At 45.6% G+C, this 15,376-nt stretch overlaps 1 protein-coding gene across 2 annotated transcripts; it reads right to left on the reverse strand.

The window, feature by feature from the left end:
* Nucleotides 1–842: 842 nt before the first annotated feature.
* Nucleotides 843–14,719, reverse strand: 7B2 (Secretogranin_V domain-containing protein 7B2). 2 transcript variants are annotated; one of them, XM_075675510.1, is made up of 8 exons: nt 14,644–14,719; nt 10,364–10,497; nt 9,016–9,280; nt 7,899–8,027; nt 4,482–4,699; nt 2,651–2,701; nt 1,518–1,589; nt 843–1,112 (listed from the first exon to the last, which is right to left on the reverse strand). In XM_075675510.1, exons 1-8 carry the CDS (start codon nt 14,711–14,713, stop codon nt 1,038–1,040), a joined length of 1,014 nt encoding a protein of 337 aa, XP_075531625.1. In that variant the 5' UTR covers nt 14,714–14,719; the 3' UTR covers nt 843–1,037. The 2 variants fall into 2 exon arrangements, with proteins under 2 accessions (XP_075531625.1, XP_075531627.1); XM_075675512.1 differs by lacking the exon at nt 14,644–14,719 and adding an exon at nt 11,085–11,223.
* Nucleotides 14,720–15,376: the final 657 nt, after the last annotated feature.

A 15,376-nucleotide genomic window follows, 5' to 3' on the forward strand; every position in this document is an offset into this window, starting at 1 on the left:
AAAGCTGCTTCCGCAAGCACCACTCAAGATGGGACTCGCATAGTTACTCGATCATTCTTTACCAAAATTAGGCTTCAGAGATTTTTCGTGCCTTCTACGAACAGTAGCGAACCCATATGTGGATTTTTTTTAATATAGAAGTGTAGGCGCACCACGCGCGGTCTGCTACCAAATTTCTTCGTGGATCGTGCATTCCTGTCTCATGCCTGGTACCTCTTAACCTGAAGTGCATGACCCAGCCCATTCGCCCTTGTTATAATTTGCCGTTTTTTGACAGGGTGGAAAATTGACTCGCCATCCGTCCCCGCTGAAATGGATGCCCAGCGAAGCTGTACCTCTACAACTGCTGAGGGGTGTTGGCAATGCTTTATTGCTTTAGAGTAATGGTTGTAATGGTAAGAGGCAGTAATGGTAGTAATGGTAATTTTGACAATATGCCGCCGCTGGTCGTATTGCCTTGTCCCTTTGCTACCCCTTGTATTCACCCTGCTCCTCGGGAATCCCAACTACGCGCCGCCTACCCAGAGCGGTGCTGCAAAAAACAATGAAAACCAGTTGCTAGGCTGGTTCTTTTAGATGCCAAATGCTAGTGACGTCACTTCCCACGTGCATTTAGCCAGGGTTGTAAGCTAGCACTTTCTGTGTCTTTTCTTGTCTCACTTATCTTTTGCATTCACATGTGGGCTTCTTCTGATAGGGTTTTGTCATTTTGATACGTCTCTTCTGTGTGACTGCCTTCGTTGCCAAACCACGCGAGATAACCGTCCTATTCAGTGGTCCATCTTTATATGCTTCACAGTCCCTCTACCCAGTCCCCCAGACAGTGGAATCGAGACACAAACGAGTTTTAACAACATAAATTATTTTATTCGTCAAAATGTCTCGTGGAACATTGGTCAGTGACAGCAACACTGTGACATCGTGAAGGAATAAGAGGGAAACTTGCTTTAAATTATTCACGTAGCGTATCACAACAATAACAACACATATTGTAAATGTGTCACTAGTTTAGATGATATAAATGTACTCTTCCTTCCTCACTTTCGTGGTGCTAGAGGAGCCTTTTTGGCGACCACGGGTAGCTTCTCGCCTTGGAGGTATGGGTTTTTTCCCTGCATTGAAAATAAATGTGTTCGTTATACACTCTGATAATTTTTTTCGGAACACGTGTCTTTTTCGGAACGTGTCTTTTTCTCGTATTATGGAGCAATTGTAAAGACAGAATTGTAGCTCTGAGTGACACAACCTTCAGTCCAGCCTAAGTGAACGGATGTACTGCTTCTCTATACGTAGGGCCTTTCATCCATCATAATGCGCACATTAGCCTCAATTTATACCGTGCGTAATGCACGTAATGCGTACGAAGCAAACAATTAGAGAACAGTGAAAGAAAACTGGCCTTCACAAGAACAGCAAAGCCTCAACCTCGAGTGCAGTGTGTGGCTTTAGAAGATCCACGAAATCACTTTGAACGCTTTTGGTGTGGGAAAAAAAGCAGCTAGCATGAAGGGACTTACAGCTCTTGTCTTTGGCTGCTTGACGGACTTCTTGGATTTTCTCGTGTGCCGCTTTGCATAGGACTCGTGGTCCTAAGAGACAAAAGGTGCAGGGGTATGTGTAACTACTGTATGCGTCAAGTGAACGACTAGTAAAATGCAATACCCAAATATTGCCGCAGAAGGGCTATCTTATTTTCCAAATTGTACGTTAAAGCTTATGGGGAACATCACATGCTTTTTAGTAACACCAGTGTTTCAGTGCAGTAATTTCGTTTCTTAAACGACGGCAAAAATCGGCGCCCGTAAATTTTAAGAAGGCCGATAATGCAACATGAGAGATCGAAAAATTACGTTATGATATCGCCGTTAAGCACTCAACAAACTGTCTCCAGGTACAGAGCTTCCTATTTATTATTTGTGCAAAAATCCAACTGACTCCAAAAATCATCGAAAGACATGTCTATTATTTTTTCTTTCTCAAGAAAATGATCCAGCACAGCTTATTTAGACAAGGACACAGAAAGACATGACAGGACGGGCGGTGCTCCAACTGTGTTCACTATACATGAATATGTTCATTCGAAACTTTTAACCACCGCACAATGTTACACAAACTATCACATGGTATAGTAGGATTTCATATATTTAGTTTGTATGTGCAGTTACAGCCATACTTTGTCGTGAGTGTTAGTTGTAAAAATCAACTCCCCGCTAAAGATCAAGTACTGATGCCTCAATGCTGAACCCAAGCTTCTTGTTTGCTTGTGTGTTTCCTCATGCGTTTCATTCTTATGTCAAAATTTTCTTCTTGAACATCAAACAAGAATTATCGACACTGTTCTAAAGAGAACAATACTTATCTAATACCTAGTTAATTATGCCAACGTTTTGTGTGAATTCAAAAGCCACCGTACGTTTCTTGTTACGAAAGACCTGGGGAGATATTCTGTAAGACTCCACCTTGTGTACATGACAATTTCGTCTGCTATTGAAGTTCTGGTTGGCTGTCACGCCTGGCTGCTGTGGACGCACAGCCCAGCCCAGCAGATCAAAACTTGAGCAGCAGACGAAATGGACATGTCTACTAGGTGGACTCTTGCAGAATACCTCCCCTGATAACGCTGTGCAATACAATACTATACAAATCATACCTCTTTTCTGAAAAATTTCTTTGCCATCACGGTCTTGTGCTGTCCCTCCACCTGTTGGAAAACAAAGACAGGCTAGTTACTCAGCATGTTCAGGGCAAGATAATGACTTTAGCTTTTATTATTACTCTCGTTTCGTTCGAGGCAGTGCTACATACTAACAACCTGCAAGCCGTCCAAGTTACATAGTCACAAACATAACCGTTGTACGTCAAAGGCTCAGTTTATGTGCAAAATTGTGGAAAAACCAACGGCGATTATTCTCATAGTAAGAGAATAGTCTAACGATATTAGAGAGCTACTCGCTTACATTAATAAATGATTCGTTTCAAGGCGTATAGTGTTGCAGTTACGACATTAGATGACGTTCGCTGTTTCAATGCATAATTCCGTAGAGAATAGAAGCATTTAGCAGCACACCTGCCAACGACTATTTTGGAGAAAGTGGCGCGAGAAGACAAGCGCCATCCTTCGCGAGCACCCCACTGCGGCGTCTAAACCATCAGACATGCGAAAGCTCTCACGCTGCGGTACATGCCGCAAGGTTCCGCCTACTCACTGACGCGCAGAACCATAGACGATGTTACGAAGGAATCTATTGAACCGAGCCAAGATCTACTTTGGCATTGTTGCCCCACCGCCTACTGTGGCAACCTCCTAAATAGCTCGGGATCTTTATGAACGCTGGCAAAACATTTCTTTTGGCTTAAATACCATGTGTAGAAGTGATGAGTTTGTGAGAGCTATACGTTCACATCTAGGGTTTTTATTCCATTTTGATGTTATATATATCGGCATGAATATGTTGGCTTCCGGCGCGTGCTACGCAACTCGGTTGCTCGAGAGCAAGCGCCATTTGTATCGGCACTGAAAGTCCGACTGCCAACCGCCAGTCGCCAACAGTCGGTCGCCAACCAGGAAACACCTAGTCAAGAACCACCGACCACCAAAATGGGCTATACAGCCTAAGAAAGCCATTCGCTTTGAAGAACGCTGGTTTTCAGCACTTTCAAGCGCAGCGGTCCCAAAAGTGTGAAAAAGAAAGCAAATAAAGCAACAGTGCGTTTCGAGATCACATAACGTGCCACTGAACTCGGTGTCTGACTCCTGTTTCAGCAGAATATACATCGATATCCGCTCCGGTTTTGTACATCGTGACGCTGCTTGCAAACCACAATCTCGGACAAACGAACTGATGACTCTGGATTGGTTTAGTGGTTTCGTAGCCATTTGCCATTTAAATAACGTACCTCTGAATCACAGGCTATTCAGCGACTATGATCAAACATACACATATGCCTCGATCTGTTCGCTAGGCGAGGCCGCACTATAATAGCGCTATGGTAATGAATGAGCGAGATATATCGGAGAAGCCTTTATGGTATTCACAAGAAAGGATAGGATTATGCGCCGGGGCCGTGAACGGCTCTACGGGAAAAGCAACTTGTGTATTTGTCGTACTAGTTATCGCGCTCATTCGCTCTTTGAGACTACTGCACATTTTTGTTGGTGTCTAAGCAGCAAATAGTCCATCGTTTTCTCAATACAAATTGTTAACGCGGCGTTTTGTCGATGCTCCTTCGCCGTTCCCTTCCTTCGCCGCCTCGGTATGGAAAACCGAGGTCACTGTTACAGCCTACCTGACTCCCTAACCTGAGCCCTAAATCTAAGTACACGAACACCTCTAGATGTCGCCTCACACGAGGTGAAACCAGGAGCCTTTGGGCACCAAACCTAAAGGCGTCGTGTTCTAAGTGCGACGAGAACGTAAGCAACCAGTGAATGTACGGCGCCCTCCATGTGGCAAACGCTGGCGGACGCTGAACTGTCGTACTGGCACTGCGGGGTCAATGTGCTGCACGATGCGATCCAGCGTGGACTCCATGAGGCCCTCGTTCTGGATGGAGCGCGCCAGGGCGTCGATCTCGTTCTCCTGGGTGGCGCCCGGGCAGTCGAACATGTGCTCGGTGTCGCACATGCAGTCCTGCGCCGCCTGGTAGTCTCGGCTGAAGGCCGCCGTGTTCTCGAACTCCTCCAGGCAGCCGTCTTCGGCTGCGAGCCCGATCCGGGCAACGCGGATTGGGCGTTGAAAAACAAAACAAATGGTAACTCTCGACGCCGTCAGTACATCATTGCAGACGACGTTTTGTGGTGGCTACTTTCGGGACACCACTCACGCGTGGAAAGTCCTCACCCAACGCGATTGCTGCTGCCAATGCCCATTCCATTTCGAGAATCGTTGTCGTACCGGTTGAGTTCCCGAGTGTAGTTAGGTTTTTGTTCTTTTACTCGCATAGTTGCAATGTTTGTGCGTTTACACTTGCTCCCTTTGTAACCTGCCCATTTTTCAACCAACATTGGCAATTCTCCCTTTTTATTTTTATGGTACTTTTTTATGTGTTGATGCCTTGTAATATACCTGTCATATTTACTCATTCTACATCGTCTTCGGGCTTCTCGTGTTACGGTGTATGACCGTGCTTATCCTCTTTATATTTGTAATAAGCATCCCGTACAATCATGCCCTCCGGGCGAGTGTAGTGAAGTCAATAAATGATAAGTAAATAAATAAAGTTGCGCGCATCTTACTGTCCATGCTCCTTAGCTCTGTATCGCTAGTGCAGTGGTAATCGCCACTACTTTCGGCGCAGACAACGTATATACATATGACTATACAAAGTAATAGCCAGGCCTCTTTTCTATTTCAGTGACTTTCTTTTGCAACCACAAGGTACATCGTGTGATCATGGGCAGTTTCGCCTGCGAATAAGAGTGAATCCAAATTGGACCTGCAATGCCGGAAAATAATGTCCTCTATACCAATGACGTGGACGTCTATTAAGGGGATATATTTTGCTTGTCATCCTTGCCCCACTGACAAGAAGGTATTGGTTAACCAATAAATACCTCCACGTATGCTTTCTTCGCGTATCTTGTTACGTGTGTTGTTATTTCTTGGCTAGGCAACTTATCTTTGTGTAAATCCAGTAAATGCCATCATGCGTAAATAAACAAATAAATTAATACTCGCAAACGTAAAACTGACCCATAAACACACACACACACACACACACACACACACACACATATATATATATATATATATATATATATATATATATATATATATATATATATATATATGGTATCTACTAAGCTGACATTTCCAAATCCCGATCCCGTAAGTTTACCAGGTTTTCCCTGAGTGCCTCTGCTAAACTCGCTGAGTGACACAGAACTCAGTTCTTAGTCAAGACAGGCTGACACCATGTCGCCCGATGCTGTCACTCTCTAGTAAGCATGTTAAAAATAAAAAAACGACTTAATCCAGTTTCAATAGTGAAGAGCAGTGTTTATTTTACTTAGAAAAACAAACAGAAGGGAGGCGTTAGTAAAATACATAGTGAATAAAATACCTTCGAAAAAGTGGAAAGCCCATTGCAATTACGAAAAGAAAGGGTAAAACCCATTGCAAATTGAGTCGAACATTTTCAAATACAAATAAAAAGAGATACATACAGCCGTAAATATTTTCGAATACGAGCCCTTTCTACCAACTGGCAGCGAGCTCATTCGTATGAGGACCAAACCTTGTTACAAGTGCAATTCTCTCTCTGCAGCTGGAAAGTTAACCTCAACTGTCCTGATATACTTTCAGCCCGTGCACAACGCCTCAGTGTTGCGTTTCTCTGCCTTAAAGAACTTATTTTGGTTTGGATGAGGGACACGTGCACTGCGGCATCAGCCAATGCACTTTGTTTTTTTTTTCTTTTGCACTCAAGCTCCTTCAAAGAAGCGGCGGCACACTTCTTTACCATTCATTGCTCAATGCATCAGTCTTTTCTGTTCTCGTCCTTCTTCCGCCACGCCTTCGCCCCGCGGACCATTTGAAGCATTCTCTTGGTCAGTTTTACAGTCAATGTCCAAAAATCGGGCAGTCCGAAAAAATGAATGCACGTTTTTTTATTGCCCTTAAGGGTTCAAATCGCCCCAGGCACGTCCGGGAAAGCTGTAAAGGTGATAGGATACGGTGGGTGCACGCGTGTATAATTAAGGAATACATACTGTGTCCCGTGACAATTGCCCCTTCCCACGCTGGTTAAGCTTCGCAGCAACACTTTTTGTGTGCTTCCCCACGTAACACTACTGTACTGAGGCAGAGCTGACGTTCAAAATCTGGCATTATACAACGCGTCGTGCTTTCCCAGCTTTGAAGCCAATCGCGAAGATTAGAAAGGCGGACTCGGTGCCATTGCTGCAGCGGCGAATTCTTTCAATGAAAAACACGGCGCCGAATGGCAAGAAGCTTAATAACGAACATCAAAGCAGGTCGGCCTAGCGCTGCCGCGGTGGTGGCTACGGCTGCCAGCGGATCTGCGTGTGAGAGCGCCGGTTCGAGGCGGTGAGATAATCAAATGGCGGCTCTAGTAGCTTTGATTAATGTCGTTTCGGTCCTGCAGTCATGGCAAAAAGTCCGGAAAATCGGACGCCGAAGGGTTCTTGCGTCCGAAATTTCAGACGTTCTTATACATTGACTGTACGGGGTACGTGGTGGTACCCCGACGCCGTCCGAATTATCGGGCGTTTCCCAAAAATCAGGTGTCCAAAAAATCAGTCGTTGACTGTACACTTGCAACTACTCCAGCCGACCACACGGCGTCAAAGACGATTCGTTACAATTTCACTCAGTTACTCGAGCCAGCATTAGCACGACTTTCATTCGCTTGCAATAAAATTACAACTAATTTTCCCTGATGAAAGCACAAATGCCCCGAGTTTTCCTTGAGTATTTCCAGATAATGCAAATCCCTGAGGATTCCCGGTTTTCGCTGTTTTCCCGGTTTGTAGACACCCTGATAATTCGAGGAACAGTTCTGTAGGTCAGGTGCTAGGTGGTTGAAGAAACTAAGCGGCACACTTACGAAAATTGCATGTCTAATGGTTTAACGTTTCGGTCGTGGCACAGCCTGCGTCAGGATAGATGTTTTTATTCTGACGAAGGCCGTGCCGTGGCCGAAACATTAAACCATTAAACATGCAATTTTCGTGAGTGCGCCACTCTTCAACGAACTAATATATATATATATATATATATATATATATATATATATATATATATATATATATACAAACAGTGTGAAAGCGCCATTATAGCTATTATGGACACTGCATTGATCCCTCTCGAATCCGTCTTTGTGGCTTCGGTTGTTACACTTAGCCTGACACCAGACACATTAAGGCTTGCGGTCACCTGTGTATCCCTTGGGGCAAGGGTTGGGTGGGTTGCAGTAGGCAGGAAGCACAGCATCAGTTTTCACCACCTGCACGTTCTTAGCACTGCCATCAGGTTTCAGGCGCTGGAAGCCTTCACCGGCGCCACCTGCGATATAACAACGCGCTCAGCGTGGGCTGGTGTAGCCATTGCACAAATATGTCCTGTAAAAACAGTTGCCTGGATAAAAAAAGGCCCCTGGACTGTCCTACTTACCTGTTAACTTTAGCAAACGAAAATGATGAAAACCAGAAAATGATGGATGAAAAGAAGCCTTACATTCAACTTGTCTCTTTCTGCAAGCCATCTAAGGCTTGTCTCTCCCTTCGTTGTAGTTATCGCCATTTCACAGCTTCCGGTTCATGTTTAGCTCACTACTAACACGCCAGAGGACGCTCCAAGCAGCGCGTCTAATGCAACTACGAAATGGACAAAAGGAACCGAGGGGCCCCGGTTTGCGTAAGTCAAAATCATACGACGCTATCAGATAATAAAACGAAGATAAACTAAGGGGAATAATTTGTTCTTCTAATGGAAGTGAGCAAATAATAAGGTCAATTGAAACAAAAGTGGACAGAAAAAGCACTTGCCACTGTTGGTAGCTGAACCCGCACTCTCCGCGCTGTGAATGCTGAAACTATAAATGCCTAAATTCAAGGTCATCAGTCTTGTTCCTTTTATTAACGAGCAGAGGTATGCCCCTTGCGTCTGTTTTCATCACTTCCAAACAGTCACTGCGAGATGATGATGCTCACCAGTTCTTTGCGATTTTCTCTCCCGTGGCATTAGCAGGAAATGTCGCATTAGTAGTGCTCGAAACCTCATGCAAATTAGTGCTCCTACCAACAGAACTGCAGGTGTTATTATTAAACCACTGCTGCCCAATTTGACTCCAACTACTACGATTACAACGACTGCAACTACCTCCAAAAAAAAGTTGTCGTAGTCACCTATGGTATTTTTACTACTTCGATAAGCTAATACTATCCAGTAACTCCATTCTGATTGCTACAACTCATTCCAAGAAAACTGCCTCGGCTTACTCCTTGCCATATACCACGACCACTGTTACTAACGCCAGACGTGTTTCACCCACCAGCGACGTACTGGTGTCCCCAGAGCGAGCTGTGCTGCAAGTACTCCTGGTCTCGAATGCTGGGTCCTCCGAGGATGTCCACCTGGGGGGCTTGACCGCCGCCTTCCTTCCTGTACCTGCCCAGGTGGTGCGCGCCGAAACTCGGGTCGCGTTGGTACACGTCCGCCGAAAGCGGCGGCGGCTCCTGCTTGGCGCGCTGCTCGGCGGCGAACTCGAGCGAGCTGTCCGATAGGTCCAGACCGGAGCCCTGGATCCTGGACATTACCTGCGACCGGGAAGTTAGACGTAGAGATGCTCAGTGCTGACCCAGGTGTGGAAACACAAGCACATCTGGTGCCCCGTTAGCTATAGGCAAGCACAAGTTTGTCGGAAGCTTCACATCCGGCAGACTGGGCTTCGGAAAGACGGCTCTAAGCGACAACGGAAGCCTGCAGCTGTTAGCAAGCTTACAGCCGATCACCCACAGTGATCTACGCCTGTTTGATTGGTAGCTCGCGGCAGACATCCTTGCGTCTGCCTAACAACTTGACAACAAACGGCGTTTTTTTTTAGAAACTGACAATTGAAGTTCTGTTTCTCTTCTTCAAAACGACCTTGGACATCACGTGCCGGAGCGCACATCTAAAATAAAATCTAGGCCTATAAAGCCTTCATTCGAAATTTTCTCTGCACATTGTCCGCCTTCTGTGTCATTGTTTTCTATTGATTTGCTCTCTCGATGGCCCAGGACGCGGCCCGAGCTCGAGGCATTCTGGAATGAGGACGCCTCTCCAAAGATACATTCACATAATTAGGATGATTTTCCTCTCTCTTGCTGAAGCATATGTTTTTCCTGCCGAAGCTTTTGTGCATATTGTTCGCTTTAGGCTACTCTGTGGGAAATAATTTTGTCACATTTCTGCTGCTCCCATTTGTACCATTGCAAATGCACATCGTATTAGGCTCCACCTTGTGGACTCGTATATTATCTGCATGTTTCAGTATTTAACGCAGTTACGAATGAACAAATAAAAATTACAAAAATCACACATTTACGTAAAATTCTACTTCTACGTTTATCGGATCAATGATTGTGTATCAACAAATATTGTCTCGTGCCAGAGGAGTGACTGATATCAAATAGAATGTTTCTTTCTTTTCCGTTCATACGCATATATCTACAGCGTCATGGTCTCTCAAAAGGCTGTCTGAACAACATGACAAGTCAGGGTGCTTCAAATATTTCGAAGCTCAGTGCCATATCTCTTACGTAAACGTCGTGGAAGTATCGTGCAGGTGCATAAATCACTTCCTGGTAGTCATTGTATTTTTTCATGGTTCAGCCTATCTTCAGAATTATACAACTCACCTGCTTGAGGAAGCCATCTGTGAACCCTTCGAGACCCCGATCATATGAGGCCGGATTAAAGGTGAAACTTCGGGTCGCGGCGTTTAGAAGAACAGCGGTGAAGAAGAGTCTGCCGTTGATCATACTGTGCGATTCTGAAAAAGATGTGAAACTAGCCTGAACACTACGGTCACAACTTTCCTTATTCAGGCAGCACGGAGGTTGGCAATCGCTTTGGTAATCTCGATCATCCAAGTGATCCAATTACCACTTTTAGCCCTGCCTCACAACCGAGGAAACTAAAAGGTGACAGTAAAAATAATACGTTTCAAAGCAACAACTCAAGCATCCCGGGAAGCTGGAAGTTTTTCTAAACTCTAGTTTGAACGCACAGACATGAACAGAATATCCCTGCTCCCAATATAATTCGGCTCCTTTTCAGTTCCTCACGGCAGCCATTCGTTGACTGCGACGCATATTGCCTAATGACATGCTGCCTATCCTCTTTCATAGCAACAGACGTCAATGCCCAGAACGACCTATGACTATGGGTACGCGAACAAATGCGCCTACGCCACGCATTGCGCAACAAAAACGGAGTGTTCGACCTCCGAAGAACAGTTCACCGACCAACTTGCCCTCGCTCAGCACGCACTGCGTCCTGCTTTCTGCGGCGACACAGTCCGCAAACCGCGTACGAAGAACAGAATGAGGGATGTACATTTTGAGACTCCGTACTCACGTCACTCGAGCGCTCTGGGTATATCTGTCGGCGCTCGACAAAGCCCGTTTCTCTCGTCAACAATGCCGGAGCCGGAAAAATAGCCTCCGCCGGCAGTGTCTCTCCCAGCCTCGGTTGCGGCGTTAAAGTCCAATATGGCGGCGCAAAGGGGGAGACGCTTCCCGACACGCAACGCGCGCGCGCCGCCGTCGTCCCTCTTTCTCCGCGCGGCGGTGCTGGCGCAAAAATCGATATCGTTACTAGGTGGCTCCCAGATGGCGCCAGCTCCCCTACGCCGCAACATCGTTGTTCGAGACTCGGGGTTCCGGACGTACGCTGCTGCTCCACAGGTTGCAACGGAAGAGTTTCGCCAGCAGATGGACTAATATAGGGAAGGAACTAACTGTTGCATCAGATAGGTCGCAAAAATTTACTTGCGTTCGCTTCGGCTCATTCTTGGGCGTTAACAGAATTTCAATGCTTCATTATTTTGAGAAGGTGTCAAGGTACGACAATCTTAAGATATTAGGGCACGCAATAGGATAGGCGTCAGTAGAAATAAAGATAAATTGTTCATGAGAGGCGCACTACATAAACAAAAACTAGCCGGTAGTTCAAGAGACTGTTTTAATGGAGCCCTAACTAAAATAAAACACATCTTTTTTTTAAATTTTGGCCAATATTTTGGAAAACCTAGGAGGAACGGCGCTGTTCAGCTTTTCCAAGTTCTTTTTCTGGCAAAGTCATACATTTTCCTCATACGGCAATACAGTTCCCAGCTGAAAAAATTAAAAAGAATAACTGAATAACTGCTTCATTTTTTTATACAGTTGCGCCATGTAATTCAACATTAAGGCCGACCTGTAGTGAAGCGATGCTTCTTTAGCATTATTTGTAACACTAGCATCACTTTCCAGATATGCGGCCACATTTTGCTGCGAAATACATTGCAGTTCTAGCTAAATTTCCCAAGAGTATTCGTCAAGCACTTCAGACGATCTTAGGTATCCGCCGAATTTTGGGAGCGTGTGCTGTCGGACGCCTTTATAGCGAAGTGCTCAGGACCTCCAATATCCTTTCTGGTCACTTCGTCGTAATGTTCGCGCACCGTACCGCTTACAACACAGCAGGCTAAGCACGTTCCACAGAAGAAAGCTGTTATCTAACGCACAATTCAAGAGAGTGTCACTGAAATTAGTCGCTACTTCTTCCGTGCAAGCTTTGTGTGCCCGAATGTGCGAATGCAGCTAACCCTAATGCACCGAGATTCACAGTGTGTTCCACGGCAAAGTGCAGGATCTACGCGAAGTGAAGCTACAGGTTTTCGAATGCCGTGGCAGGCTCCCTTGCCGTCAAAATTATTGGTTTGTGCAAGATAGTTCGATCGCCTTTTGCCTTTCTTGACATTCGCGTCCTCTCCAACCAACATGGCTTTCGAGATGTTGCCCGTCGTTAGTTATGGTTCATTCATTACGTCGTCACCAACTGCGCTGTATTCGTCGGCCGTCGCCGCCGGTGATCCGTACGATTTGAGCGCTTCCTGGAGCAGCTGTCGCAGGTATACTACTGACATCGGCACACCCGTCAAGCGGGCGTCGCTACTGCTGCCGTTAGCGATAACGCAGAGTGGGACCCCTGCATTGGAGGCTTCTCAGGACGGCAATGGCGGCACCACTAGGTGGGGTTCGTTGTAAAGCAACAGGTCAACCTGTTTGTTAACGACTCGTACGGGCGCCTACGCGAACATCAGCGCGATCCGCTATGAAGGCGCTGCTGCGATACTTGAAAGACACGGGACTTCCTGACAAATTGTGACGGTACACTGTGTGACGTAGGACTGTACGGTGACAGTGCGTAAGACTAGGAACACCTTTGCGGGCTGCGTGACAGTGCCGACAGAAATAGTTCGTGTGTACGTGGGTGTGTGTGCTTAGGTTTCTTTTTCCTTTTTTTATCCTTCTTTTTTTCTCATCTATTGCACCCCCTTGGCCCTCCCCCAGTACAGGGTAGCCAACCGGAGATAGTCTCTGGTTAACCTCCCTGTCTTTCCTTTGCTTTTCTCTCTCTCTCTCTCTCTCTGTACGGGTGCCTTGGTCTATTCGCTGTGGACAAAAATTCTTTGTAGTAGTCTTGGTTGTAGAGGTGCTCGCAATACGTATGAAAGGAAAGAATTAGTTTCAGGCATGATCAATACGTTGTTACTGAAGGCATTTCACTGTAGAGGCGTTCGTTGTAAAGGCGTTGGCCTGTATTTCAAAACGAGCGCTAGTCCTAGGATTTCTGCTAAGCAGACATCACTACTGCTTGGCTTGAATTTTATAATTGGAGCATGTGCCATAAGCTAATCATTAAACAGTTATATGTTGAATATTTTCGTTAACCACCAGGACATGGTAATTTGTTGTGCATGTAATTTAGTCTACATAAAAGAACCGAATTGCGAACATGCTATGAGATCCCTTAAGTATATTTGGTCGCAGAAAGGAACTGCGCCTCCATTCCACCCTGTGAAAATGGATGCACGGCGAAGCTGGTGTGGATATTAGATGAGCACCGCCACCCCCACCTGCAGTGGATAACGTGTCTGTAAGTGCAGCACATATCCTCATTCCTTTAGGCCGTCCGCCATGTACAAGTGCCTTACTGAACTACATTAATGTTTAAAAGTCAATTGTGGTAAAAAGCACCTAAATTGCGACTCACACACATGTCGCTGACATGATAGTTTTGGATTGCTCGCACTAGGAAAGATACCTTTCTTACGCAGAAACCGAAAGACAAAGGCAGTTTCCAGCTGCCGCTTGTAGTCTGCCTGAGGAGCCACAGCCACTAGGTGGCGGTATTCTTAACACAGCACAAATACTCATTTTTGTAGACCCTCCGCCTAGCGAGGGTGCGTTATTGAAGTAATTGCATTTCTCGAAGCAAAATGTCTCAGAAAATTCGTAAAGTTCGGCTTACAAAAAACGCACAGACATGAATGCATCGGATTGTAATTCGAATATACGAGAAAACATAAGTTAATTTCGCGGAAGCTCAAACACACACACAAACTTTTTCCAGCGGCAGTTTTTTGTGTGAGCACACCACGAAAAATCTTGACCAACTGAAGGCAAACAGCCTCGCTGTAAAAAAAAAAAAAAGTCGCCTAGTACATCGGGTGGCTTGGCGTTTTACACTAGAAACAATTGACCTACTTTTTCGGCGACACGTTATTTGCGCCGTCGGATAGCAAAATTGCATGAAAACCACTTATAATCTCTTCACTATATGAAATTGGCAAGTTACCCTTTAGTTAATTCAGGAATGAAGTGGGACTTATGCGCTTGCACCTGCAAAGTTACAAGGCATGTCGACTCGCGGCCACCCGTTTCGTAATACATGCCCCTGAACTTGCGGCGAAGTTTATTATTTTCCTAGGCGCGCTCTCTTACGCCTTGCAAAACAGAGCTACGCGGAACGTTAGTGTAATCTATAGAAAAATTTCTGTGAGAAGCGTATCAACACTTCTCGTGGTCCCTGAAGTCTTTACTAAGAAGAGGGAGAGAGAAATATTGTGCTAAGCGTGAGCATCGCATACCTGGATTGAGAACTTTTAGTTCAGGGCACCGTTGGCTCACGCCACTCCGCGCGCCCACTCGCTGGATCATCCATCGCTGCTCCTGCGGGTATGAGCTGGTCAGTGTGACCTGGACAATTCTCAGGTACAGTGATACACTGTGAGATTTGCTCTTTGCTCCACTGAAGTCCTTGGCTAACCTCCCTACATTTTTGTCGCTCTCTCTCCATGACAGGAACTGTATGAGGAATGTTGATTGCGGGTGAATAGGTGTAGGGCGATGATACAGGGGAATTAATTGGTTGGTAATTGCCGCCACGCGACGGCTTCCTCTCAGTTAAGCTAAAGGTTTGGCAGAGGGGTTTGTCTCTTGGTGCGTCTGTAGTGGTGTAGCATTTCAGTGCAGCTTAGAAGTTCCGTTGGTGCGCCGTCTGAGAGACGATGCCTTGAGAAACCTCAAGCATGAATTACGCAATCGTATGATGCATCACTATTGTTAAGGGGTTAGTATGAACCTTCCTCATTTAAACAGTTGGCGGTTATCTGGAATTCTATCTCTCTCTTGAGGCCATGAATGCGTTGAAGGGAACGCCACATCTTCATCTTTACTGCGCTCTCTTCATTCATTAAAATTTACGCTGGGACGCCCGCCAAATAATATGATTGCATAAGTACACGAACATTATTTCATTTTCCAACTTCGAAGGTGTGTTACGCTTTCTATAAGCAACAATTTTGCACAACTATAACTACC

Source organism: Dermacentor variabilis, chromosome 11, assembly GCF_050947875.1.
Source record: "Dermacentor variabilis isolate Ectoservices chromosome 11, ASM5094787v1, whole genome shotgun sequence".
Lineage (NCBI taxonomy): Eukaryota > Metazoa > Arthropoda > Arachnida > Ixodida > Ixodidae > Dermacentor > Dermacentor variabilis.